This window comes from Plodia interpunctella, chromosome 14 (genome assembly GCF_027563975.2).
Source record: "Plodia interpunctella isolate USDA-ARS_2022_Savannah chromosome 14, ilPloInte3.2, whole genome shotgun sequence".
Lineage (NCBI taxonomy): Eukaryota > Metazoa > Arthropoda > Insecta > Lepidoptera > Pyralidae > Plodia > Plodia interpunctella.
Genome location: NC_071307.1, coordinates 5,948,222 through 5,976,211, shown reverse-complemented (window position 1 = coordinate 5,976,211; position 27,990 = coordinate 5,948,222). Strand labels below are relative to the sequence as shown.

At 33.0% G+C, this 27,990-nt stretch overlaps 1 protein-coding gene across 3 annotated transcripts in view; it reads left to right on the top strand.

Moving 5' to 3' along the window:
• for (foraging) overlaps nucleotides 1-27,990 on the top strand; it is a 99,556-nt gene that overhangs the window by 34,520 nt on the left and 37,046 nt on the right. For 2 of the 3 annotated variants that reach the window (XM_053755120.1, XM_053755121.2), the window contains exon 3: nucleotides 19,678-19,844. In XM_053755120.1, the coding sequence (XP_053611095.1) occupies nucleotides 19,678-19,844 (167 nt within the window). Of the gene's footprint in view, nucleotides 1-15,458; nucleotides 15,873-19,677; nucleotides 19,845-27,990 lie in introns of those variants that run through there. The other variant, XM_053755122.2, reaches the window with a different exon arrangement.

Sequence of the window (27,990 nt, the reverse complement as noted above, 5' to 3'; positions counted from 1 at the left end):
CCCACGGCAATACAAATAAGGTAACACGTCTTTATCCCTGACGGGCTTGACAGATCCTAGTGTTGTGGAATTCGAAAGTCACGTCTAGCTGTAAGCTGTAAGAAGGATTTATTGGTGGAGTTGCGTATAAATAGAGACAGGCTGACCCTTGATTGACTTTTACTATCTCCGCGGTGGTAGAAGCAGTCAGCATTTATTATTTCTTCGCATATCAGACGAATCATCAATTCAATGAAGTCTTCTAGTGTCCAGTTTAATAAACTGCGCTGTATCACGACATACCTTAAGTTGTGTTTACGCAAGTCATTATGTCAGCTGCTGATTGATGATCAGTTTCGGTCAGTCCTGCTTATAATATGTTGAGGAAAATAAGTAAAATATATCTTTCTTGAAACTGCACGTGGTGGTGAAGTTACAACTAAGGTAATTAATGGCAGTTTGATTGCGGGGAAAGTTGACTTAATGACTGCGATTATTATTCTTTCAAAAGTTAAAATATCTATAACTAGCGACCCGGGCCTACTTCGCAACTATAAACCATCGGGAATAAATTGTCAAAAATTTTGACAGTATAGTGCAATTTCATGCAGTTTTCAATTGTTATGTAGACAGTGAAAACTGTACAAAAACCGATTGCGTGATTTAAACAAAGAAAGCTTAGAAATAGATGTCAGTAGTTTGTATCTTTTGAGAAATTGCTTCATAATAAAAAAAAATGACATTAAATAGTTCCTGAAAAGGTCTAATTTCTGAATAAATTATTTAACTTTGACAGAATACGCGAATAAGAATACTTAGAACTTATACTATACATATATTTAAAGTTTTTTTTTATTTGTTGTCCAGAAAGTTATCTGGGAGATAATGCTATTAGCATTAAGCTCGCCATTTGTTTATAAGTATGTTTTGATTAGGAACAATAAAGTTAAATAAATAAATAGATGAGGAGTACTTATGTAGTGATTACAAACTTTAGGTATATTATTACTATGCGTAATAAATTACAAAATGAGCAAGCTATTTGAGGTCAAACGCATTGGTCGATTGCTACTCAATGACTACTATAAACTCAAAGCCAGAAATTAATCAACTAGAATAATGTTTATTGAAAACAAAATAATTAGTCTGACGACATTTTGAATGAATGAATGAAGTTCTTGCAATATAATATGATAAGGATAATAAAGACGTTATTCAAATAAAATTGCTATGTTCTGAGTAGTCCCTGTATGCAGCTTTGTCTAACCAAGCATCTGGTCAATGACCTTTAATGTATTTCTAATAACTGCCTTGGAACTTGCATACAATTGCAAACTGTATTTACATACTTTTGCGGATTTCTCTGTAGTGGAAATTTATGACGTAACATTCCGTGGCGAAAATATTTGAAAATTCGACAATAGCTATAATATTATATAACATTGTATTTGAAATTTTTAGGTATTCTTTAAGTTTTAGTTTTTATTATAGTCAGTATTTTACACTTTTCGACGACGCTCATTATAGTGATCTAAATATATAATATTTTTTTACAACCTTTATTTTATTTAGTTAAATATCGTAGTTAAAACAAGGCATCCTATCAGGCTACATTTAAATAACTTTTTCACGCATTATTCCATGTTATGGACTTTATATTTAACTAGATTTTACCCGCGGCTTCACCCGCGGGATTTTCCTTCGGGGAATGTTATTTTTCCCGGAATGAATGTTCCCAAAGTAGCTTAAAGACAGGCAGACGGCCGGTCGTAATAATTTTACTAATGCAATTTAACAAATGATTTTGATAAAACAAAGAATAGACCACAGAACTTATCTCTATTGGAATGGAAAGTTGTCATTATGTTCGAGAATAGACCACACAATACTTAACCTCAGATAATAAAGAAAATGTCCTCCAACCTAAACATTATATGGGACATTATTTTTACGACCTTTTACAATATACTATAATCTCTTTATTAGTAATAGAAAAGTTATCTTGAGGAAAGTTTCTTTTCACTTTTAAGATTTAGCTTTTCACTCTTTCACGAGATACTGGGACTTAGACTAAAGTATCTTAAATTAAGTAATAATAAATATAGTAACATCAACCACTTAAGATACATCAACTATTTAAGGAAAATTACGATGAAAAGAACGTTTCAGACATAAAATAACTGCTTTATTATAATAAATCCGGCCAACTGAATGTTGGACTCACGTACGAATGCTTCCGTACAATTATCTATAATAAAGGCAAAAAATCATGTCTGTTTTGTGGGAGCCTTTAAATGTATATATTGACAGACAGACGGTCGGACAGCGGAGTCTTAGTAATAGGGTCCCGTTTTACCCATTTGGCACGGAACGGAACCCTAAAAAATGACTAATCGTTGTACCACAGAATGTTGACACAATGACACAAGTTTACTTCTTTAACGTAATTTTTACATATTGCGGGCTCGCATACCCCATTAATAAAAGTTATAAATCAATCTCTGTCAATATTTACAGCTTTATAAGTGCGATAATATCTCTTATCGATCTTTTCAACGATTTTAGGGTTGCCATATTGGGTTTGGTTATAAATATGTTTTTTTTTTACTATTTACTATCTGCGTTCCTCGGTTTCGCATCGAGTTTTATTGTAAGTACAGTCAACAGCACATCATCATATCTTTTTCAGATACAGGACAGATAGATATTCTATATGGTTTAGATATTCTCAATATGTTCGTTACGGAACTAATAGGTAGTTAAAAAAAAAATACTTAGAGCTAAGAATTAGATAATTATATTTTTCTTTGTTCTTACAAATTGGTATAATGAAAAACAGAAATCGAATCGAATGACAGGAAAAAAAGCCATAGAAAAAACTAGATTGGCTACCGCGCGAGGGGTCGCGGGCGGGACGTGCCTAGTGTTGTGTTGTTCTGGCGTAGACATTAAATTATTAAACTTTTATTATAAAGAGTCTGATAAAAGTGGAACGGAACTGTTTAAAAATTTTAACTTCAAGATAACGTAGTTATCCATCAATCAAGTTTTGAAAAGGACATACAAATTACGGACCACCGAAATGCCCAGCGATTACCTCATGAGTACAAATAAAATTATGTACAATTATATTTACGAGAAAAAATGCTCTTTTATTGAATACCCTGCCAAATCTGGAGGTGCTTGATATTTTTAAAAATGCAGTATGCTGCATTCTACTGGGCGGAATTTTAAAAAGGTTGCCGTGATGTTCGTAAATTTCCTCGCTTATTTGAAAATTACTTCCCTTTGTTTTGGGGTAATTTGTAATACACATAGCATTCAGTTCTACAATTATAATTAAGCAAGGGTTATTAGAAGGCCTTGATTAGGAAAACGTAATGACTGAACATTATTAATACAATTTAGCATTCAGCTGGCTGTTAATATCCTATATACTAATGTTATAATTGCGAAAGTTTGTGAGGATGTATGTTTGTTAATCGTTCACGCAAAATATACTGACCAGATTCTTGTGAAATTTGGTACACGAGTAGAATATAACCTGGAACACATAGGGTATTTTTATCGCAAAAATTCCACGGGAGCGAAACCCAGGGGCGCAGCTTGTCCTTTGTATATTAGTCAAAGATGTTTGAAGTCTCTGACGTATTTTTTTATATAATAGTTAGTAATAATATTAACTACATTGAAAAATGACGTACAAGTATGGAATCCTACAAATATATTTTAGAACTTAGCGCTGGTTAAATAACGCAACAGTTTATTTACATTTTTTGTACCATAGTGGGCAAACGAGCTTGTTTACCATTTGGCAAACCGCATGCCTAATGGTAAGCTAATACCATAGTCCATGGTAAAGTTTTATTAGAAGATGTAAAAAATCACATAAATTAATCTAGCCCTGATGAATTTTCTTGTGACATTAAATTCAGCGATACTTATAATTATATAAGTACTTACTTTAATGAAATGCAATTTACACTTATAATGCATCTAGTGTGTACTGCACTTTATTCTCACCATGAGGTAATGGTAATGGCTGTCTATTAGAGAATATTCCGGTTTTACTCGCGTTTTCTACATTAACCAGATTCCTATGATTTGTTCGTAGTGTGTTAAGTATTTATTAGCTGATTTTAATTCAATACTAAGTAAAAGTTGTATTTTTGTTAACTAGCTCCTCAACATTAAATTAATGAATTAATTAATGAATTTATTTATTTATTTCGTATACGTTAGTATTACGTATGACTTTGTAAAATCAATATATACGTATGACTTTGGAAAAAGTGTGCTTTTTATACCAATAAACCATCTGGAACAATTTTTAGATGTAAAGGAACAGACATAAATATCGATTTTCACAGGTATCATACCTATACAATGATAGATAGAGAGGAATACTGAACTAAAATCTACTGCTTAACAGAATATGAATTTATATGTGGCTAATAGAGCTCCGTATCTCAAAAGGGAAAAAGGTACCCTTGTAATATCACTTTGTTATATTGTCTGAGGAAAAACAGAGAAACACACGGGTATACGTTAAGATAACAGACTCGATGCTAAATAAATATTCTTCCAGTTAACCTTCGGGAAAAACGAATCCCAAATTGTGATACTAATTCTATAGTAATAAAGATTTCAATATAGCAGAGTCATTATTATTACCGTGGTCAAGGCATAGTGTAGTTCTTGGTAATGTTGATGTGAATGTGGTTAGATGGTATCTAAACTAATCGTGAGATATCATTCTCATATAGAATATAGCCATTAGCCACGCTAGTAATTAAGCCCTTATCTGTACAGTCTGATTATTTTAAATATGTTTGTTTGTAATTTTATTGCATGAGAACATGACAACAGAAAAAGAACTAGCATAGCAATGGCGGATGGTCATATGTTTTATATTTATTCGTAGGTTTTATATCAGAAAATACAATTACCATTATATTGAGTATGAAAAATTGTTATCGGTTTCTGTTAGTTGGAATGGAAGACAGGATAATACCTGTTTCGATTCCCATCTATCAAATTAGTTTAGTGCATACAAATTATGGTTTCTAATTTAGTCATAGTGCCTAAATTAAGTTAAAACTTCGTAAGTGTAAAATGCAATAAGTTTCAATATTTATATTAACTAAATTACACTGTACTTAGAAAGGATATCATTTTATATGCAATATTATTTTCGAATAATATTCTTTATCTAAATCTTTATGTCAATATCTTGATTCATTTATGATTACAAAAATATCAACTGTGTCTGTCCGTCTCAACAGTTTTAATTAATAGCGTGGAAACGAATTCACGTGATCATAATCAGTCTTTCCAAATAGCTCTATTACAATCGATTTAAGGTAAATTTAATATTGTCCATCTATTTATAACTTAAATTTTCCTTAACATCATCATTAACACTAATATTTTAACGGCCCCAACGGAAATTTAAACATTCATACGAATAATATGGCTTAATAATAAACCCCATACAAAGTCTAATTTTAGTAGGTTTAAACCATTTTGTTACTAATAAATATTATTAAAGGAAAAATCATTTTAGTAATTATAACAGTTTTACAACAACCAGGAGGCCTACCATCAACGTTTACGAAAGGATTCCAATTCAATTCAGTTTAATTTAGTAACCTAAAATGAATCGCATTCATACTAAAAATTAACTCGATGGTACGAATTTGCGGTTCAGATTAGTTTAGGTCACAAAGTGATTCGCGAGAGATGATTTAAGCCTTACTATACAAGTAAAACTCGATATCTGTTTCTATATTATGTATAAGTACAATTTATATCTCGGTATTCTCATATCGTATAATTTTAATTAACATACATGTTTTCTGCATAAATATCATTAGGACTTGGTTATAAATTCAGATAGATGACTTAGATAACTGCAAACTACCCTGACACCTCTCTCTTGGACTTTACCACTCTGATACCTCGTATCGATTCGATTAATCGGATTACTGGTCACACCCAATCGAGACTGCCTGTCAGTTACATTGACTGGCTGCGCAGGACATCTAGATCGATTGTATCGACTAATGTATCGATTAGACCTTCCTGTGTCTTAATTTTAACTGTCAAAAGGTGTAATATTATGACTTCTTCTTATCTTATATCTTGTTTTAAGTAAACTTTGTAAATTTCATTTACTCTAGTCAGGTTATTTTATAATATTCAGAAAAACGTTATAATATTTTGTGGTGTTTTATTAACAGTTTTTGTACAGTATAAACTAATTTTAATGAACTACATTTATTTTTTCCATGCCTTCCTTCCTTTTTTGGCCAGTCACGAAGACGGGCACGTGTCTCATTCATTTATTTTCTAAGTCTACATAAGCACATGAAAATCGATCGATTAATGATAATACCTAGGTAAAATTATCTTAAACCAAACTAACTTAAGTCTATTTGATTAGTTAATTTAAGTCTTCATTGTTTTATTTTTTGTACTTTTAAGCGCACGGTTTCGTTTCATTTAAAAGCTATAAGATATTCTTGATGGATTGAAAAAAAGAGTGGTGTTCTAGGTGATTTTGAAAGGTCTAATGGTCTATGTGTTTATCTATTTTTCATGATCATATTGATTAATTTGGGATACTGACTTAATTTTATTTTTTGTAGTTATAGTACTTTAAATATTTGTAGAAAATAACAGCAAGGATATACCTATTACAAGTACGATTCTATAAATCACGACAAACCCATATATTACGTGTGTAAATTGTCGTTGGTTCAGTTTACATACTGAGTGAGTTATACAAGTTTACGTAAAATTATTACCGGTGATTAATGGGACTCGGGTTAAACGGTTTGAATAATGAATTAGGTATCTATTAATTTAATTAAATGTGTAATACTAGCTGTGCCCCGGTGCTTCGCTCCCGTGTGTATTTCGGGATAAAAAGTACACTAACTATGTGTTATTTCAGGTGATATTCTAACCGCGTACCAAATTTCATAACAATACGTCTATAACATTCGGAAAATTTTCCTAAATTTGTATAAAGTTTGTTTACTATTATATATAAAATATGCATACCTATTTGTACCTATATATAGTTACCTACCTATTTGTTTCTTTTTCGTTTTATTAGTATAGGCACAGACATAATACCCCAGTAGTATAGGGTATGTACTTACTTCTGAAAGTTTTCGTGTGTCGACACAGTATTTCAGTGACAAGTGATGACAGTGTTGAATGGTCATTCGAGTTTTCATTCTATTTTTAGCTCGTCAACAAGTCGCTCAGACTGCTCTGCTCATCAACAATCATACGCAATCAATTTGACCCATTCATCGTGGTCGATGTAACCGCTTTTGATTGGATCCATCTACAATATTTAAGATCTTTGATTATTATTGATGGTACTGTCATGAAAGTGTAAATAAGTAATAAATATAAAATGATTTTGTAAATCATTGATAGTCTTCATAAGAATTTGTAGACTAAATATAACAGCGCCATCTCACGTCGAGTAGCAGCAACTATCTGTGCTGGCCAAACAGCAAAAGAGCAAGCGCGATTTTGAATTTCATAGAATGTGTAATAGATGGCGGTATAAACAAACATACTTCAAAAAATTATTTATTTTATTTCTTAACTGGTTAAAAAATACTTTTATCTACTTGTAAATGGGAAAATGTTACTACTTAATAGTAAATAGATATTATTAATTGCTAAATATAATGACATCCCTTACTTACTAAATAAATATCATACCTTGACATATACATATATACTACTAGGTGAAGACAGAAATGTATAACCCAAAGGTTACTGTTACTGGAATAATTATTTGAATTATCTTACTTTATTACCTGCACGTTTTATACACCTACCTAACTAGCTGTTGCCCGCAGCTCCGCCCGCGGGACTGTCGACCCAGCAGTTTTGCCATGAAAACGTGTTACATAGACTGACAGAATTTGGTATGTGTAACAAAGTCTGGATTTTGTTACAGTATTAATACTCCCTAGTAATCTCAATAGCAGTGTAATGTACTAAGTTTTTGACAAAGGCTTTTGGGAAATGTCTAGAAATAGGGCCCCATGCTGTGTTGTTATTAATAGCTATAATTTTCAACTGAGAATTTTCAATTTTTAACAGAATAAGAGGTGGTTTTCGTTCGAGTTGAAAATGTTAATTACTATTAATTACGGAATTTATTTACTTCGACTGTAATCGAACATGATATGCCTAATTTAACAGGAAAATATCGTATGCATGCATATATTTAATTTACACAGCTGCGCTCTTATAAAAATATCAATATAAAATTGCATGCTGTTTTTTTTTTTAAATTTGCAACTCTGAGGCGCATTGACTATTTATTTAAAACCATCATTAGCTATTTATATTCCCCAAAAGCCAGTCTACCCGACCTCAATTATAGGTACCTACCTAACAGTCTTCAATTAAGAGAAAAAATCGTACGAAGATCCACTTCGTACGAGTATGTTACGTTTTATTTACGAATAATTCATTTTGTAATAAGTCGCAGAGTTCCTACACTGCTTTAAAGTATATCAAGATCTAATAATAGAAAGCTTACCACGCGACTTACAAACAAGCAGCACGTTAGGAAAGCATACTAACTAAAGTCCATATGCTGCTTCCTTTTTCCATATGGCGTAATAAGTATTTTACCAAAAATTTAATTTTTGACATAAGTTTATATTCCAGTAAAGCGTTCCTGCTGCGTGCACCATCTGGTCATGCTTATCATAATAAAGAATTTTTGTCCAAACTAAACGTGTGTACAAAATTTCAGCTCAATCGGTCGAAGATCCAAAATTGAATTATAAGATTTCACACGAACATAACTACATAACTATTTACATACAATAAAAGCTGGTAAAAAAAAGAGAGAAAGAGAACATGTGGACGCAATCACGTGCTACGTGTTTTATGTTTCATGGTAGCCCCCCTGGTATAGCAAAATTTGGTAAAATCTTAATTTTAAATATAGTTGATAAAATTTCCATTATAGATTTTTAAATGCTTGTATGTATATTGCCACGAGTAGTTCCCGTGTCTTTTACAAGACACCAGTAGCTTTAAGGTTTATGGCAAAACATTTTCAAGGTTAAAATAATGCTAATCGCAAAATGAAGCAAAACACGAGGTTAACATCCAAATAAATGGCTGTTCCTAATGTCGACCACCTGTAATAAACGTTAATAGGTGCAATTTGCCGATTAATGACCATTTCTATTCATAACATATTCCTTTGAAGGTGATATCTGTACAACACTACCTATATACTATACATATACATCTATATACTACTATCATATGAACCCAGCAATAATAGGGTTTCTATATCATAGCATTGTATATTATTTTATTAAGTATTCATGCAGTGTCCGATTTCATTTTGTAGTCAAAACTAAGATAAAGATTTTTGGTATCCAAATTAATAGAAATATACGGGTAGATCAAAAAGCTAAGTGGATTAAAAAGGTAGGAAAAAAAATATGGTCTGTGGTGTATACTTATTGTGATGACAACAATCAGACATTTTATTCAGAAACTAGACCTTCACGAGCATAAATTTTTGTTTTAACTGCTTATTTTGGAACGACTTCATCATACTCAGAACTAAGACGAAAAATTACGAGGAGAACCATATAAAAGAAAGAAAGAAAGAAATCATTTAATCGGCAAACACATAAAATCCAAACATACAAAAGAGTAACGAATATAGATCGAATATATAATGTAAGGCCGCCAGGATAGATGACTATTTTACTGTGTAAGTATGTGATATACCTACCTACGAGTTCTTTGTATATTCTAATGAACCATAAAACAACAAACTTTCAGCCAGCCAACTCCCGAGTCAATGAATTCATCAGCAGTTATCAAGACATTTAAGAACGAAAACCTTAATTGCCTGAAGACTGGCCACTTGTATGACAACTGCGCGCGGCGGAACGGCCCATCTAGTTGAAGCGCGGCGCTCGTGCCGGTAACAACGCAACTAAGTTGAAACGCGCCAAAATTTTAAAATCCGAACGCGTAATCTCTTTTATATTTTTCTGCAGAGATCGTGTGTTCTATTCAGCCAATGCCAGTGTGATATTTTTCAAATTTTCCAATTCTTTTAAACACCAAAAATAAAATACTAGATAGATACTCGGCAAAACGCTTTTCCGTAAGATGTTCTGTGTTTATTTCCAAAATCTATTTCGGTGTCTGAAACGTAGAGGAAAACTCCAGGTGCAATTATGATGGGATTAAATCGATCGTTAATCTTACAGCCATCATGACGTAAATAAAATATTAATATCTACAGCCTTCCAATACATTTGGATTTGGTATGGTTTTGGTAAGCCAAGATGACAAAATACTGAATAAAGTATTCAAATTTTTTATCCAAATGAGAATATCATCTATGTAGATGTACTCGTAAAATGTATTTACGTCATATTTTCTCAAAACTGGAACATTTATTTTGTCTTATGAATATTTTTGAGAGATTTATTATTGAGCATCTAATTTCAAAATCGACATTGTCAATTATGTATTCCATAACAATGTGGGAAATATAACAATATTTCATTTTTTGGACAAACATATTCTTATCATGTATATTTCATTTACACAATTTCAAATTCTTTGACCTTATGAATTTTTTTTGGTGATTCTATTGAATCTGTCATTGAATTCATCTCACGCATTTGTGTGGTAATAGTTGTAGGTGCTGTGTTTGTTTACGCATCGTTGACTTCCGATACCATAACGTCCAGCCAACCTTCGAGCCTGATTAGTTTCCGGATTTTTTACTCCAAACTTCCATTTCGCTCAACACACTTTTAGCTGAACCACTGTTTGAAGAATCACTTACTGACTAGGCGATAATTTGAAACATTGAAAACATAACTTGCCTTTGATGTAATGGAAAACACATGTCTTCCCCAGTTTTCAGTATAGCAAACACGGAAAATAGAAAGATTATTGTGTAATGCTCAACAAAAAATGTAATATTTGGCTCGTCCAGGCAGAGCTCGATTCAAATGATACCTAAACCTAAACCTTCCTCAGTAATCGCACTGTCTATTCGTGAAAACCGCATGAATATCCGTGCAGTAGTTTTTGAGTTTATCACGAACAGAGAGACAGACAGACGCGGAAGAGGACTTTGTTTTATCATATGTAAGGTAGTGGATTAGCGGTCCGACCCGACTTCGCTCGGGTGGTATAAAAATAGATAAAAAAATATTCTAAGACTTACTTAATATACAAATAAAATTTCATCAAAATCAGTCAAGACGTTTCAGAGTAGTTACGACAACTAATACCTACTGTGACACGAAATTGTTACAAATATGTATAAAGAAGATGCGGACAAAAGGAAGCAAAGAATAGTAATTTCTAATAAAGTTTTTTGAACATTTTAGTGATCATTTTCATAAATATAAAAAAGGCAAGATATTGTCAAGTCAATTCATACTGATAGTGACACGAATCTCGTTACAACTCAACAACTACGGACAACAACAACATAAAACATAATTCAGACTTCCAGCTCATTTACATTGAATGGATTACAATAATAGTGGCTATCTCTTGATATAATATTCGAGGTTACATTCCCATTGTTTCTGCTTAGAAGAAACCCCCGTACTTGTAGAAAACTTACACAGATTTTGTAATTCTTCTGTTTATACCTGTCTGCCGTAGTTAGCTTTATATGTCCTCCTTGTAACCTAATCTTGAGATTTTTCGTCATCTTTACAATAACTAAAAATAAATCAAGGTTTCACAGTGACTTTCTTTACTATTCAAATATAATTTATTCACAGTCCTGCCAATGGCTACGTGGTTTTGAGAAGTGTTTGTTGCAAAATCAAAACAAAAATTATTTTTTGTGGTACATGTGATACAAAGGTCTTCTGATATTTGTATGTTTATTTTTTTTTAATTTTAATAAATGTTTTTCTATAATTGGCCACGATCATCAGCCCAAGAAACTTGACCAAAGGTCAAGTTAGGTTTGTTCAAATGAATTGAAAATTAAAAATAAATAATCACTTCACACCAAGGTTTCTCTACTTTCCTCAATATCCACTTCGCAGCTCACGACACACGATTCTTTGCATTTGAAACGGCAGAAATAACTCATTCCCGGTGACATCAACCTTTGCGGCTTTTTTAACAATTGTATGTATAGTCTTTCCTCGAATAAAATGTGTGTCAAGGCCCTACCTGTGAAAATGTAAGCGATATTTTCCGTCCCGTCTCTATGAGTCTATCTTTTTTTTATCCAAATCATATTTTGTAGTAATGAGAAAATTATAAATCAGAAAATCTTATATAAAATATTTATTTTTAAACCTAAAATTGACAAAATACCTATACCACGTGAACTACTGCTTTGTAATTTGGCATAAGGATAAAACATCTAGAAGTTATATTCTAAAGTTGTTTTTGTTGAATGTTTGACACTTTTTATATTTGACGTACTTAACTTTTACATAAAAGGTTGTCTAGACCTGGAAGACATTTTAAATAACCTTGCGTTCATTTCCTTTGGCAAGCATTCCCAAATTTAAAGTGTGCAACAGATTTATTATGTATGATGACATTTTCCATTTCCATTACACATTTTGCTAAAATTATGGCAGCTTACATCACCAACGCTCAGACTAATGGTTTCGGTTGTTTCAAACAAGTCATGATAATGTCAAACCCCATAAATAGCATTAGTTTGCAGTCTGTCAACGCTGAACCTGGCTTACACAATGACGTCAGAGGAGATTATTCAGCTTTTAGATAAAGTTAAAAACTCTTACGCAATATTTTTATGAATATCAGTATTTTGATATCAAATTCCAATTTTCAGTTTAGGAAAATTAGAGGAAAGTATTTCTTTTTCAAAATTATAATAAAACCAGTACGGTTCATGAGTTAACAATATCTATTAAGAGTGTACATTTATGAAGTCTTAAATATAGTATCATACATTTTCTTTAGTAATAAATGCTATTTTGAGATAATCAGGTAATAAAGGTACTTAAAGAGTGAACCACTCGTATCAATAATATTATCTCATTGATAAACCGCCGCGGAAATAAAAATTCATTCATTATCTGAACTCGAATGCAATAAAATATAGACGTAAAGATTTAATTGGAACACAGCACAGTACTGAGGCCCTCATTCATCATTTTGAGTGGCAACACATGCACGTCTACTGTCTAGATTTCTGTCACAGTCAAATACCATTCATCACATCAGACCGTTTCAAGATCAAGAATGAAATGGGTATTTTCTTGTAGGCAAGATTTATTTATTATAATTATTTTATTTCTTATTTTTTGTTGATCTACGGTTGTAGGCTGATGATGTTTGTTACTCGAATTCGATCGTAAAGTTTCTTTAACAGTATTATATTATTGTTTGTATTACAATAAAATTGTGGAGTAGATAGTGATTAGTGGCTTACCTACTAGAACATACAAACTAATTTAAATGAAGAGAGAAAAATCATAAGGATCGAAAGTAGCATCTTCATTATTTCTTCTTCTTAAATCATCAGTCTTGTTTGTAATAATTAACTTGATTCAGATTAACGTTGTTATTATATTCTATCGAGATGAGTCTCATAAGGAGTACCATTTACTCTTAATTTTAAGTGATGGAATCAATCTATTTACTGAATTGATGGCTATCATTAAAATTAAAAATCTCTTGCTAAGCTTAATGTTGCTGAACATTCTGGGCTCTCATCCAAAATAAAATAAACAGGTCTAGGTCAACTTAAAACAGGTCCGCGAAAGCTCATAGTGCCGCATGTTTACATTAAGATCTTCTAAATGTGATTGGCAGAAAAGTGACATAATAAGTGGTCTCTTATCTATCAGTCTATGAGATCATACTGATTCAAAACGTGTTGCTTTTTCGGATCTGGTATGTTTTTTTACATGGCAGATTAAATCCATTCTACGGTAATTGAAAGTCACCCATCTCGACAGTGCAATGCTTTAGTAAAACAATATCGTCTTAGTTTACCACACCGGTTTTTCAACTTCTGGATAAATAATGTATACTTTCTTATTTTTATTTCAACCTGTTTTACCGATGGGCAAAAATCTGCCAAAAAAGTGTAGCTTCCACTACAACTTTTAAAAATAGCACGTTGTTTTATACGACTTAAACAAGAAGTTTTTAATTTGGCTATTTGTATTCTTGCTCACATTATCATAGTATCACGCAGTCGTTTACTTTTGCGATGTATTATTATTACTATGGTGGGTACACACCCACCATAGGTACTGAGTAGACTAAATGTTTTAAAAAATTAACTCCATCTACCTGTCCACAACCTTTGATCTGAAATACTTAGAAAAGCATGTCCAAAACGACCTTCAAGAAACAATTTCACCCACACAAAACCAGTCTTAGATGGTACAAATTTTCATTGTAGTTGACACACATGTATTTGTATGTCAAGATAAAGAGTGAATGAAAAATTTCATTCCTTTGAAGGACTGAACAATAACACAACAATTTTATTATCAAAATAGACATTTGGCAAAGTCCAGTAACCTCTCGACTTTGGCATATTTAAAGGTATTTGTGGGTGTACAATCTTGCAATTCTAATAATAATATTATTGAGATAAACTTCGGAGCATTCTCGCGTAATTTTTGTAAAATAGCAACGTCAAATAATTCGAAATTAAAACTTACCTAATAATGTGAACGCGTATAGAATCTTAATCATAGAGAGGATAGACATGGTTTATGTTAAATAAAAGGACTAATAAAAAAGGTGCAATAAAATCAAAGTAACGTAAAAATAAGATAATTTGCAAAGATTAGGCCTTGTGTTTACATAATTAATTTAATACTGTTGCCTTGCCATTAATCAAACTAAATGAAAACCAATTAAATCTAACATACGAGTGTCAAAAAATATGCGTGGTGTAACTTATTTCGACCTCGCGGTTTAATTCAGAGCTGTTTTGTGTTTAATTTAAATAACTTGATGATTTATCTCTTGAATCAACATAAAAATTGAAACGTACGTTCATTTGGCACATTGTAGTTTTTATTTATTTAAATTTTAATTCACCTACTGACTTATTGGCAGCTGATTCATTTCGAAGAACAATGGTCAGAGGTCCAATGACGGAACAATAGGGAATAAGTTGTGGCCTATTTGGAGCCGATCATATTGTAGACTCTGGCTGGCCGATAGAACACACGCACATACTTTTGTATTAAAATATATATCTAAGCTAAAAATAAGGCACTATACAATTTGAATGACAACCGATATTACTTCTTATCTTCTGATAAGTGAATTGATAAATGTTATTTTATTGACAGTTAATGTTTGTAGATCAATTTTGTTAAACGTGATACGACGGAGGAATATTTAATTTTAAATTATGTTGTATAAATAAACAGTGACAAAAACATGAGTAGTGAAGTGAACATGACTCAAGCACATGCAAAATGCAAAATGGACCACAACTTTAAGTTGGAGAAAAAATATTTGGAGCTCAAGCGACTTGTTTTTGAGAAAACAGAAGAGTTGAAACGTAGAGATAAAATAATAGCCCTATTAGAAAATGAGATAGATGAAAAGGATGCAACTATTCGTTATTTGAGAAATGAAATTGACAAATTCAGACAAGTTGTTAAACCACTGACAAGGCAAATTATTGACAGCCATAAAAATGGATTAGAAGAAGAAGAAGGCTTTGTACTGAAAACACCTGGAGTGGAAAATACTAGAGTTTTGCCTTTAGGGGAACCCAGACTTAAAAGGACCGCTATTTCTGCTGAGCCTCTCTCGTCATTGACACAAGACCATGAATTCAAACTGGTGAAAATACCAAAAACACACAAGTGAGTAGTCATTATTTAATTATGATTACATACGATTTATGTGTAGTGTATTTTAGTATGACCACACAGCGCTTTGAACAATCTTTTTAGTAACAATAACAATTTATTAGTAAAATATCTAGGTATAAAAATAAATAAATAACAAGAAACCTATTTTTAGACACGATAATGTCATCATTTACAATTTAAATTTACATCCGATGATGCACTGAGAGTAAATAATGCTGTCTTAAATGTCACAGCACAGTATCCATAGGTGCATATGTTAATTAGTTATAAAAGCTATAATTCTCCAGCATGTAGGAGTATCATACTTATTTGTAGCTTTACCTTCCGAAGACGCACTTGTATTACCAAAAATAGTTGCAAGTCCGTCGTATAAGTTACAAACCGTCATGCATCAATCAAGGTAGTGATTGAATTTCTTCTGTGTACAGACAGGCATTTGCGTTGTTCCACCGAGGTCGACGTGTGTTAGCCAGTGTGCCTTCGAATGGACCCATTTGGTATAATTACGTTCGAACTTTATGTGTCCTCGCCATCGGCTATATCACGAAGCGACTGTCTTAACCACTCATAGTTGTTATTTATGACACCAATTTTGCTGGTGATTTGAGATTGAGAGGAGATAAATTATCGATGACTAATTACTTTGTAAAATATAACTTGAATCCTATGACAGATGTCAAATAGTATGAAAATAATACATCTGTCGCCCTCATTTCGAATGTATCGGTTCACTCTGCTGTCACAGGGCGCAAGTTATATTTTACAAAGTATAGATATATAATAAGTTTGAAACATTCTTCTGCATTGTTTATCTACATTTTGAAAGGCAAGCTCTTGATCTTTGAGCTCTCCAAAACATATTATAAAAAAATAAATGTAAATCTCGTTTCCGAAATTATGTTTTCAGAATTTTTACATAAGCAATATGTATTTGAATATGTACATTAATTTTACTATTTTTTGTGCCTATGAATGAAGGCACTACGAGTATCACGAAAAAATGTACTGATGCAATTCAGTTGATTACTAATTATTTAAATAATTATGTGATATGAATATAATAGTATACTACAAAAATCTCTCAGCCTAGTACCTAGTACTAAGTGTTATATGTACACTCTAGTAAAATTGTGTATTTAAAGTAGTACATTATCTCTATTTAAAACAAACTTTATAGGTACGTAACTGACGGCGTATTTATCAAACTGTCCTGCTAGATCTGATTGATTGCTGGGGTTTTAATGAAATCTTTAGATCTCATCTCATAATACATACATCATTTGATCTATCATTCATTTATATGTTGTGTAAACATATCAAACGTAACTGATTCCTTTAACATTTGTTTATATTTGATAAATGGATTATAATATTCGAGATGATCTGAACTATGTGTTATTTAATGAATATGAATTAATTTATTTTTGTTTACTCGCTGGGTATTCGGAAAATATGTTCACCGACTGAAAATTCACAATTCACAATAATTCTGTATGAGTATCCTAGGTATCTATTTTCATGTAATTATATCCATATCCTGTTTCTCTCATCTTAAGTGCATTCCCGATTTCTTCCTAATCCATAGAGGGTCGAAGCCATAGACAAAAGAAATATATATTTTCACACGATGTTCGGGATTCTCATAAAACCATTGATTCGCGAAACATGTTGACAACATCAAGCCATCATTCTTTCAGAGAATCTTTTCTCTTTATTAGGTATATGCAATGATACTATGGATGTCCTGTCCATATGTCTCCGGTGGAATTTTTCAACTCAATTTTGATGCAGATATCTTCATCCGATGTCACCACAATGTTTAGTTTGGATGACAACGCATTATTATGATAATCATGACCAGATAGATGGTGCGCCCAGGAATGGCTTTAGATGTGGGAACTCTTCAACAGTTTACTGCACGCACTTTTGTCGTCATACATTGAATGAAGATCTCTCTGGAAATAATAAAAACTTGTGTCAAAAATGTAATTTTTGGTAAAAAACTTAATAATACAAAAATAATATTGTATGGATCGTGCGTCGTTCTCCGTCATGTTGACGTCCATCGACGGAGCAACACAAAACAACGTAGAAATTGTTTGAAGTTTTGACGTACGTAAACGCATGTCATTGTCAAACGCTATATAAAACAACGGAGCAACAATGTGCTGCGTTATCGCAACGGAGTGAAACATAGCAATGGAGCATGGCTCTTGTTGACGTTTTTTTTATGTTTTTCTGTAGCAGTATAATTATATTATAGAAATTTGCGTAACTAAATCCGACCATAAGGTCGGAACCAGTGGAATATCACGTTACCTATACATTTTCCTTTTGTAAATTGTAATCATTATAATATAATTATTTATCATAATGTGAAATTATCCCTGTTAATAAAGCATGTGTGTATGTGTCGGAATATTTTAGTGGTTTAATAAAACACCCATTAATGTAATATTAAATAGATGTTATGTAAGTATCTTCGTGCTTCTAGTTATAATCATATGAAGTATCCTACATAGGTACATATACGAAGCGGTGGTTAAGACGCCCGTCTGTGGATCGAAAGGTCCCAGGTTCGGATTCTACTCGTGCCACATGAGTTTGTATACCAATCTGACTCGTGTATAGTAGTTTTCATAGACCACCACTTGCTTCCGGTGAAGGAATACATCGTGAGTAAACCTTGCACACTCGTTGATTATTATTAACTTGTGTGTGAAATGGAGAAGGCAATGGCAAACCACTCCATTAATAATGCCAAGAAAATTGTTGTGTGTGTTTCATTCCATGACCCTCAGCCATGAGGAATAAGACTATGAAGAAGAAGATCCTACATACGTTACATACATTCATGAGGAAATCAACAATATTTTTTATTTCACCAATATTATGGCAAATATGGTATAACTATAGCTTGTTTGCACCAGTTTACTTGATGTTAACTTTAACGTGAACTGATTGGATGACATGGCGAACTTTGCGATGTTGTGAGCAGTTTAAAGTTAACGTCAAAATTGGCTGACGCAATTGAGGTTTAAGCATACGGTTCTATTTATACGTTAGTGTAACCACTTTGTATCAATTGGGGGCAGTAATTCGTATTTCCATTGATATATAAATTTATGACAACAATTAGTGGACAATAACTGAAGTCACTCACTAAATGAGACAATTGCTTGCAATGCTCCTCTGTATCGAATTAATTATTATTATTATTATGAATATTGTAATACTATTATCATAAATGCGTATGATAGTTATTGTAATATTATTTTTCACCATAAATGAGAAAGTTTTACAAGGTTCCATTTTATTTGTAGGATCGGGTATATTTCATTTATCCTAACTGATATTGTAATTGGGAAAGTAAGTTTATTTGTGACCATTTCAGACACTACTTATTTAAGCATCCAAACTTCTTGAAATTTCATTTGGTAGTTCGGAAGAAGAAAAGGACAAGAGATATAGATAGGGAAGAGTAGTAGCTGGGAATTTCAGTGACGCTGACGCCTCGGCCAAAAACTGAAAGCCTACCACGAAACATACAAACACTTAGCTAGCACGTTACACATGTCGCGTATGCGTCGTATGAAAAAAGAGAGAGAACATATTTCATGGTACGACCCTGGTTAATATTTTTTTCTATTTATAATTCTTATGTAAAGACCAGATATATTGCGTTGACCCCAAAATAGGAAAGGGCAAAGATGATGTTTCTTTTATACTTAGACATTGTATAGGTATGTACATATTTACCTTTTTGAGAAATTAATTTGGTATGATATCTTTTCAGATCCCGGGAGTTGATAAAGGGCGCGATTCTGGACAACGACTTCATGAAGAACTTAGAAATGACACAGATCAGAGAGATCGTGGACTGCATGTACCCTGTAGAATATGCTGCTGGGAGTCTCATCATAAAAGAAGGAGATGTTGGCAGCATCGTATACGTTATGGAAGGTAAGAGGATATACTGTATAATAATTAATTTCATTTCAACGAATTCAAAAAAAATAAACAAATGCACGAACAAAAAAATATTTTATTACCGCCATCTAGGAATTTAACATTTAATATATTAGAAGCAATGCTCGATACTAGATGGCTGTTTTCATAGTAAATAGTGAATAAAAATACCAATAGATGGCGGTAATAAAAATGTCTTGCGCCATCTAGTATGGAGTAGTAATACTAATTTAGTTCGCATTCGGTGCGATAGGTGTCGCGTTTTTATTTTCTTACGACATTTTGTGCCGGCTCCACATTCTATATCGTTTTCTGCGGGCTACATTACATTGCAAAATTTGGTAAATTCGCAATACTTTGTTGGTTTTTGATTGCGCTAAAGCTCTAATACAAATGTTCCGCAATACGCGTAGCTGTGTTCAGCGATAAGTGATAGTGTGTAGCGGGAATTCCAATTTAGCTCATGAAATTTTAGATTGATTGTGGCTTTTCTTTGTATACTTTTTTATTTCTAATTTGTTCGCTAACAATGAATATATCATTATTTTCCAATTGCAATTAAAATAACTTGACGCATTTTATACTTAGAAAACCCGATTTTGTTTTTTGAATGTTAGCGAAATCGATACCCATGTGGATTTTCTATGGATTATCAAATTTTATGATAATTTCATTCATAACTCTGACCAGAGATTATATAGGTTAGGTATCTACCTATCGACTAATCGACGATAGATTTAATAAATCGACGCGTCGACGTACGAATAGCAAAGTGCAAATAGTATAAAATAGTAACAGCCAACATTTTCTATCATGTTTATAGAACATTTAACAGGTTTGTGGTTTTAAACAGAGACTTAACGAGTAAACCTAAGAAGTAGCGTGTTGCAACAGACTTTCTCGATGCGTTTGAGAAAGCGGAAAACCTGGTGATACCTCCACTTTTCTAACGCTCGGTCTACGCTGTACGTGTACTGTGGTTTTTTACTAAGTATGATAAAAATATAGTAGGTACCTAGGTACCAAAATAAAAAATATGTACATAATAGCACATTATGTAATTAATAACTTCTCTTTGTGATGCTGTCCAACCAATGCCTTACTTAATATTGTAACCCAACTGCGCTAATTCATGGAAATACCCACAATGGAAGACCTCCTTGATCATGCTATAATAATTTTATATAATATAAATGGCTATAGTTAGTATTCTCAAAGAGGGTTGATGTCAGACAGGCGCTGGCGCCGGTTTTAAAATCTTCATATAAATATTAAATTTACATTTGGCTTTGTGACGTCACTGTCCTCCTGAATATAACCAGGAACACACGAGGATGAAAGAGAGGCCTCGTAAAAAACAAGAAGTGAAGTACATTCTCTGCTGAATTTTTGATAGGTATTGCTAATATGAATAAAGAGTCTATTTTTATTTTAACTTAATACTTCTTTTCATTTTCAAATACATTCTCAAAATAAATCTTAATTTTGATGTACATTGCTAAACGACCATACCTGTTATTTTATCTCATTACTTCTGTTAATTTTCAAATACATTGAAAAATTAAAATTAAATTTAAAATTTAAATTTAATAAGTAGCCTAATATGAATTTATGTTGATCTATTATATTGTAAGCAAATCAGTATTAGTCACCAAAACGTCATTTTGCAATTTTTCAACTAGTACTCAACCTTTTTTGAGTCTTGTGGTTGGTGACTCACGGAAACGTGAATCTAAACTCAACACGACATTGAAAAGTACAATAATACAGTGTCAGTTGACATTGGCCAAGTTGGAACTTGGAACCGTGGTTTGCTTGTGTTTGCATTTTGATTATGACGCATCATTCAGAAAAATATAGAGGACTGTAGTATGGACACACCTATGCCATTTCGAGCGCCTTATGTATTCTACAAAACTTATTAATTATCTTCAATGTAATGTTCTAATGTATTTTCAAAAAATTCAAAATTCAAAAATTCTTTATTCTTTAAACATAATGCTTTAAACATAGGTTGCCAGGACTCACCAATTAAGTTAAAAACCTGTGTCTGGCAAGTCCCGCTCTTACGACAATGACATTGCAGGTAAAGAATATATAAAAGCACAACAAAGAGAATATTATTTAACTTATATGTATACAGACAGATATACTTATATTTATTATGCAAGTATACACGAAAAACATAAATGTAGTAGACGTAAATGCTAATCAGTTATTTGACTATATGCAAATCATTTAAGTGGGATAAGAATTGCTTCAGTTTCCTCATAAGTGAGCTTCTGTAACCAGGATGACACCTCTCGCTTACATTCCTGATACGTTTTAGGGTATATTTTTAACTTATTATTTATACTTTTATACAGATATTCTGAAAGCTTATAGCTTTGTTTGGACGCAAATATTGTATTTGTAACTATCAAATTTATAACGTTCATTCTTCTCTTAGCCAAAATACTTCTGTCAAAATAAAGAGTTTTATGCTTCCTAAGAACCGAATGTAAAATATATAATTGTCTTACCGAAAGAACACCAGTTTCCACATGTAGCAAATGAGAACAATGACGATAAGGTTTAAAATATATCATCTTCAGAAGAGAACGCTGGGCTCGTTCCAGTTCTATGAGTTTCGATTTTGCCACGCAGCCCCATACAGAAATACAGTAGATAAGGATGGATTGGACAAGAGAAATATATATCATATGAAGAAGATTACGGTTTGCTACATGTCTAAGTTTTTTAAAAATCCAAGATAATTTTCTTATCCTTGATGCAACCATATCCACATGTGAGTACCAGTTCAAGTTTTGGTCTATAACAACTCCCAAGTACTTAGTAAAGGTCACCTTTTCCGCAATCGTACAGTTACAGTCAACGTAGGGACCCTGGCACGAGTGAATTTTTAATGTCAAATTAGAAGGAGGTTGTGTATTATTTCTAATAGAAAATGCAACAAAATTAGTTTTGGATTGGTTAAGAGTAAGTAAATTACTACTTAGCCAAGTTTGTGCAGTTATAAGTCCACGTTCCGCAAGTTCATATACGTTCTTCCAAGTGCTACCCGAAAAGACGATGGCGGTATCATCCGCATAACAGAATACCTGACCTCCCTCAATATTCAAGTCACATAGACTGTTTATGTATATTAAGAAAAGAGTCGGGCCAAGTACACTGCCCTGCGGGACACCATAGGTTACGGCAATATCATTACTGGTGAAATCACCCACAACAACTCTCTGTTTACGCTCTTGTAAGTAGTCATTTAGGAGTTTCAAAGGAATGCCACGTATACCTATCTTTTCGAGTTTTTGTACTAGGGCAGAAATAGATACGGTGTCAAAAGCGTTCTTTAGGTCAAGAAACAGAGATAGACACTTTTTACCGGAATCAATATGTGACACTACTAAATTCGCCAGATCAGCTACAGCATCCTCAGTACTTCTGCCTGACCTAAAACCGTATTGACGAGATGATAATAATTCAAATTTATTCAAAAACGACATTAATCTCGAATTAATCAATTTTTCCAATATTTTGGAGATAGCAGAGAGCACTGAAATAGGCCTATAGTTCCGTACATCATCTCTGTTTCCACTTTTGTGAACTGGATGAATCAAGGAACATTTCAAAGAACCTGGGAAGACACCAAGTTTAAAACATTGATTACATAGATGCGTAAGTATAGGAGTTATAATATTGCTACATAATTTTAGATATACAGTGCTTATGTTGTCCCAGCCAGGGGCACTAGTTGTTTTTAATCCCATCAGTACCTCATACACCTCCTGACAGTCAGTATCAATGAGTACAAACGAATGAGGCTGATAATCTAGACCAGCGACACAAGAGTACATAGGATTTGTGCAATTGATTTCCTCAGCAAGTTTAGAGCCCACATTTGCATAGTGTTTATTTATATATTCAACAGATTCAGATGGAGACTGAGATAGATTTAAAAGTGCATGATTACCAGTTTTGGCTTTGTTTAAATTTGCGAATGATTTAATAGTGTTCCACAAGGCTTTAGGATTTTTTGAGGCAGTATTGAGTTGATGTGATTCATAAGATCGTTTGAGCTTTTTCAAAAGATTATTAAGAAAATTTCGATATCTACGATAGGTAATCTTTAAAATATCATTATGTGGTTCATTTCTGGTTTTTTGTTGCAGCTTATTCCTATTTCTAATACATCTAATCAAACCTTTAGTGATCCAAGGCTTTAAGTTTCTTTTACTTTTTGGAATAATTACTGTTTTTGTGTTATCCGATAAAGAATCTATTCTAAGAATCTATCTAATTGTATGTTATTAAGATAACAACCGAGCGAATCGATGAATGGTTCTGCATTTTTGAATGATGGTGATCTATAAATACCTAAAATTATACAGTCATCAAAATGTATTTGGAGACATGAAGCATTCGTTAGATTTATCTCTTTTACTGTTGAAACCAACTCCTTACGAATGTAAATTACAACACCATCATTTTGGTTGATGTATTTTGTTGAATGATATGAAAAATAACCGTCTAGCAGTGGTACAGGCTTGTCAATATCGAGTCTACACTCCGTTAAAATCAAAACATTCGCAGTGGTCTGAATTGTAGAGAGCACAGCTTGGAGATCGTCCATATTAGCGTAGACACTACGAATATTCTGAGCAACAATGGAGCAGTCAACTTGTCTATTTCTATTGTGCTTATTTAGTTCCTCAGTTGAACAAGAAATAGAAAAAGCTACTTCAGTTTTGTCTAATTCGTTTGCAATAAAAAGAGTATTATCCATTTTCATGAGTTCCTATACTACGGGACATAAAAATATATGCATAGCGAGAAATGACGTGACTGGAGACATGATTTATCATAACTATAATAACAAAGGTTACCCATAGCGTTACAGAGACTATGTGGAATTTCAGGTAGAAAAATGCGAGATTATATGATATTGAATAGACAAACAAAAAATAAAATGCATAGTAAGACATCACATAATAGAAAAAGAATACACAAACTTTATATGAGGCATGAATCACTTTTACAATATAATTTAGTAGGACCAAGGAAAACAAAGCTAGTCATATTTCATTTTTAGAAATTGTCTGCAGTTGAGCTTCACTCATAACCATGATTATCGGGGAGACGTCATCTTTCCTTAAGTACACTTTACCGAAGGCCGTCCAACAGTATTTGTATAGTTTGCTTCTTACTAAGTCCCTGGCCAAGAAGTAAAGTCGCGCACCCTTAGCTGTAAGTTGTTCAGATACGAATATAGGCGAGTCACCGTTTGTCTTAAATCCCAGGTGTTTCAGACTTAGTTTAGCTGATTTATTTCTATAGTTGAATGACTTACAAGATTTCAAAAGATCAGTTTTAGTTAGTACAGATGTAAGTTCCAGTACCACAGTTTTATTGTCATTATCCTTATTTTTCTTAACACGGTATATGTCCTTTATGTCCATTTTGGTAATTTTCTGGCAGCCAACGCTTTCCGACAATGATGTCACCATGGAGACAAGATCTTCCTTAGTCCCATTTTGTGCGTTAGGGACATTGCGTATTTCTATGGAAGTTTTACGACATATCTTTTGAACATCTTCAAGTTGATTCTCTAAGCGAGTAATGTATTCCAAGTCCTTTTTTCTTTGTGACTCCATAGATTCTAACTTTTTTTGCAGATCTTCGTTTATAGTAGTAACAAATGAGACGCTGCTTTCAATGTTTGCAATAGCTAATCGTATTTCTTTGACAGTCTGAGTTAAACTACTGGAATTCTTCTCTACTTTGTCAGTTAAAGCAGTCAACATGTTCCTCATTTCTTCCTGGAAGTCGGAAGAACAATGATCACTGCTCCTCTTTCTCTTTATGCGAGCGCAAACATAATTCGGCGGTGTAATTTCCGCTTGAGATGTCATATTCAAGTTAGAATCAGAAAGGGATTTATTAAGACAGTCCATAACGTTCCGTGAGGAATGCTGTTTTTATAAATGCGATAAGTACGTTAACAGCTCAGCGTCCACCCAATATTGCATCCGCTAGTACTTACATATACATAAAGACGGTGAGTGTTGCTATTACGTATGGCCACGCTTAATGCGACAGACAAATTTCGACCGAAGTACACTAGTAAAAGAGTAGAAACAAATATTCACGTAGGCACACGCTCGTAGCACATCAAGTGTATTGAGTATAGTCCCCACCTTCCACCGTAGACACTGCGTAGGCACTCGTAGCTTCGTAGCAGCCGCTTCGTAGCTTGATGAGATGAAGGCGCCTTGCCGTAGCGAAAGCGAGAGGTAAAACGGGTGTCTTTCTTACTCTTATAGGACAAGTAGCAAGTTCGCCGGTCGTATGCGCAGGTAGGGAGAAACACGTGAACCTCTTCAATGGAATATTTTAGTAATGAATGATGCAGTATTGACCGCACGGAATAGATTAAATACAGAATAATTTTGCTTGCACTTTTGTCGAAATATAATTAAACAGAGCGTAACACGTCTACTCAGGGACACAGATCGGACGAAAGAGGATGTATTATATGTATTATTTTTATTTAGGTAATGCAATTTTTTAAAATCAACATTTTATTTTACAAAAATGTCATTTTTGCTGAAATTTTTTATTGTCGTCAAAGAGATCGCATTCAACGCGTCACAAAAAAATCATCTCCGTAATTAAATCGTTGAGGTGTAGGTACCCTAGTTTGGATTACCTGCTAAGTAGGTACTTCTTGTCCAACAAAGTCCCAACGAGGGGATCTACATCCATTTGGAACTTGGTGAAATTTTAATTGCAAGATTTCATTACAGACAGACAAATATCGGGACAGGTAAAATCTAAACAAAAATTCATAAAAAATATTGACAGGACAGAATTGCTGGTTGTGTTATACCTACCTCAGGAGCATTACCGTCAGGCGCCATTGTTGATAGGAGGAAAAATGAATCCTAGTTTTTGTTCTGAAACACATCACAACATTTTGCGTCAGTTACGTACTTCCTGCTGTATTTTTCAAGGAGAATTTATTCATACTATGTTCAAAATATTTCCGTCTCATGTCAACAAGCAATGACGAGATGATGTTACACACGGTCTGTGGGTGTTCAACCGAGACTTAACAAAACACTATAAACTTTGAACGAATAGTGTCAATAATAATTATATAACATCTGCATGTCTTATGCTAAAACGAGATTTTACCGCTTTTTCTAGTCTAATCAGTCTTCCACTGCTGGGCAAAGAGGCTTCCTTCTTCCATAAATTTCTATTGAGTGCAGAATGTTTCCAGAACTTATTATGAAATAGCAGAAAAGGTGTTAATTGCAAAGATATCTCATAGATATTATTAAGCTAAAATCTTTAAAATTTGTTCATAGGTAGAATATAATATAGCACCCTACTTCTCATGATCCATATCGGAGAGTAAAAAGGAAAATATTTCAATTTTTGAGTGCTTTGCTTGAATACTGATTGAAAAGCGCAAAAGCTCTTACTTATAGACATTAAACTGAATTGATGCAATTCAATTACATTTTTTAGTCGTAAACTATGATTTATCTAACATTAGATTTTGTGAAGTGAAAACTAAAGGGCAAGCAAGGGGTCAACCACTGATGATTCATTCGAAACTTGATACTATGTCACTACATTATATAACAAGAACATTATACTAAAGATGATCTAAGTCGAAGCAAAAAACCTGTTTTTGCGAAATACACGACTAGAGCATAATACTTTATACTTTACTAGCGGCTTCGCTTGGTAAAACCATAATACCAAAGTAGCCTATGATACTCTTGAAGGTTTCGTCTATTATTGTGCCAAAATTCATCAAAATCGGTCCAGTAGTTTTTGAGTTTATTCATTGCAAACAAAAATACAAAACTTTTCTTTTTAAAATGTTAGTATGGATAAAAAATCGTATATGTTTTCGAATTGGAATAAATAATAACTTCGTCCATAATATATACGAGTACGTAGGCAGGCCTTGAGAAGTGTCCTGGCGAAAGGCGTCCACCACGTCTCTTTGTGCGCAAGAGCAGTGCGACACGATATCGTCTATATTGGCCCCGACTCTAACTGGCCCGAATGCTGAATTACTTGTGTATATAGTTTGTGAATTTTATGCAACTCTGACAGACTTGAG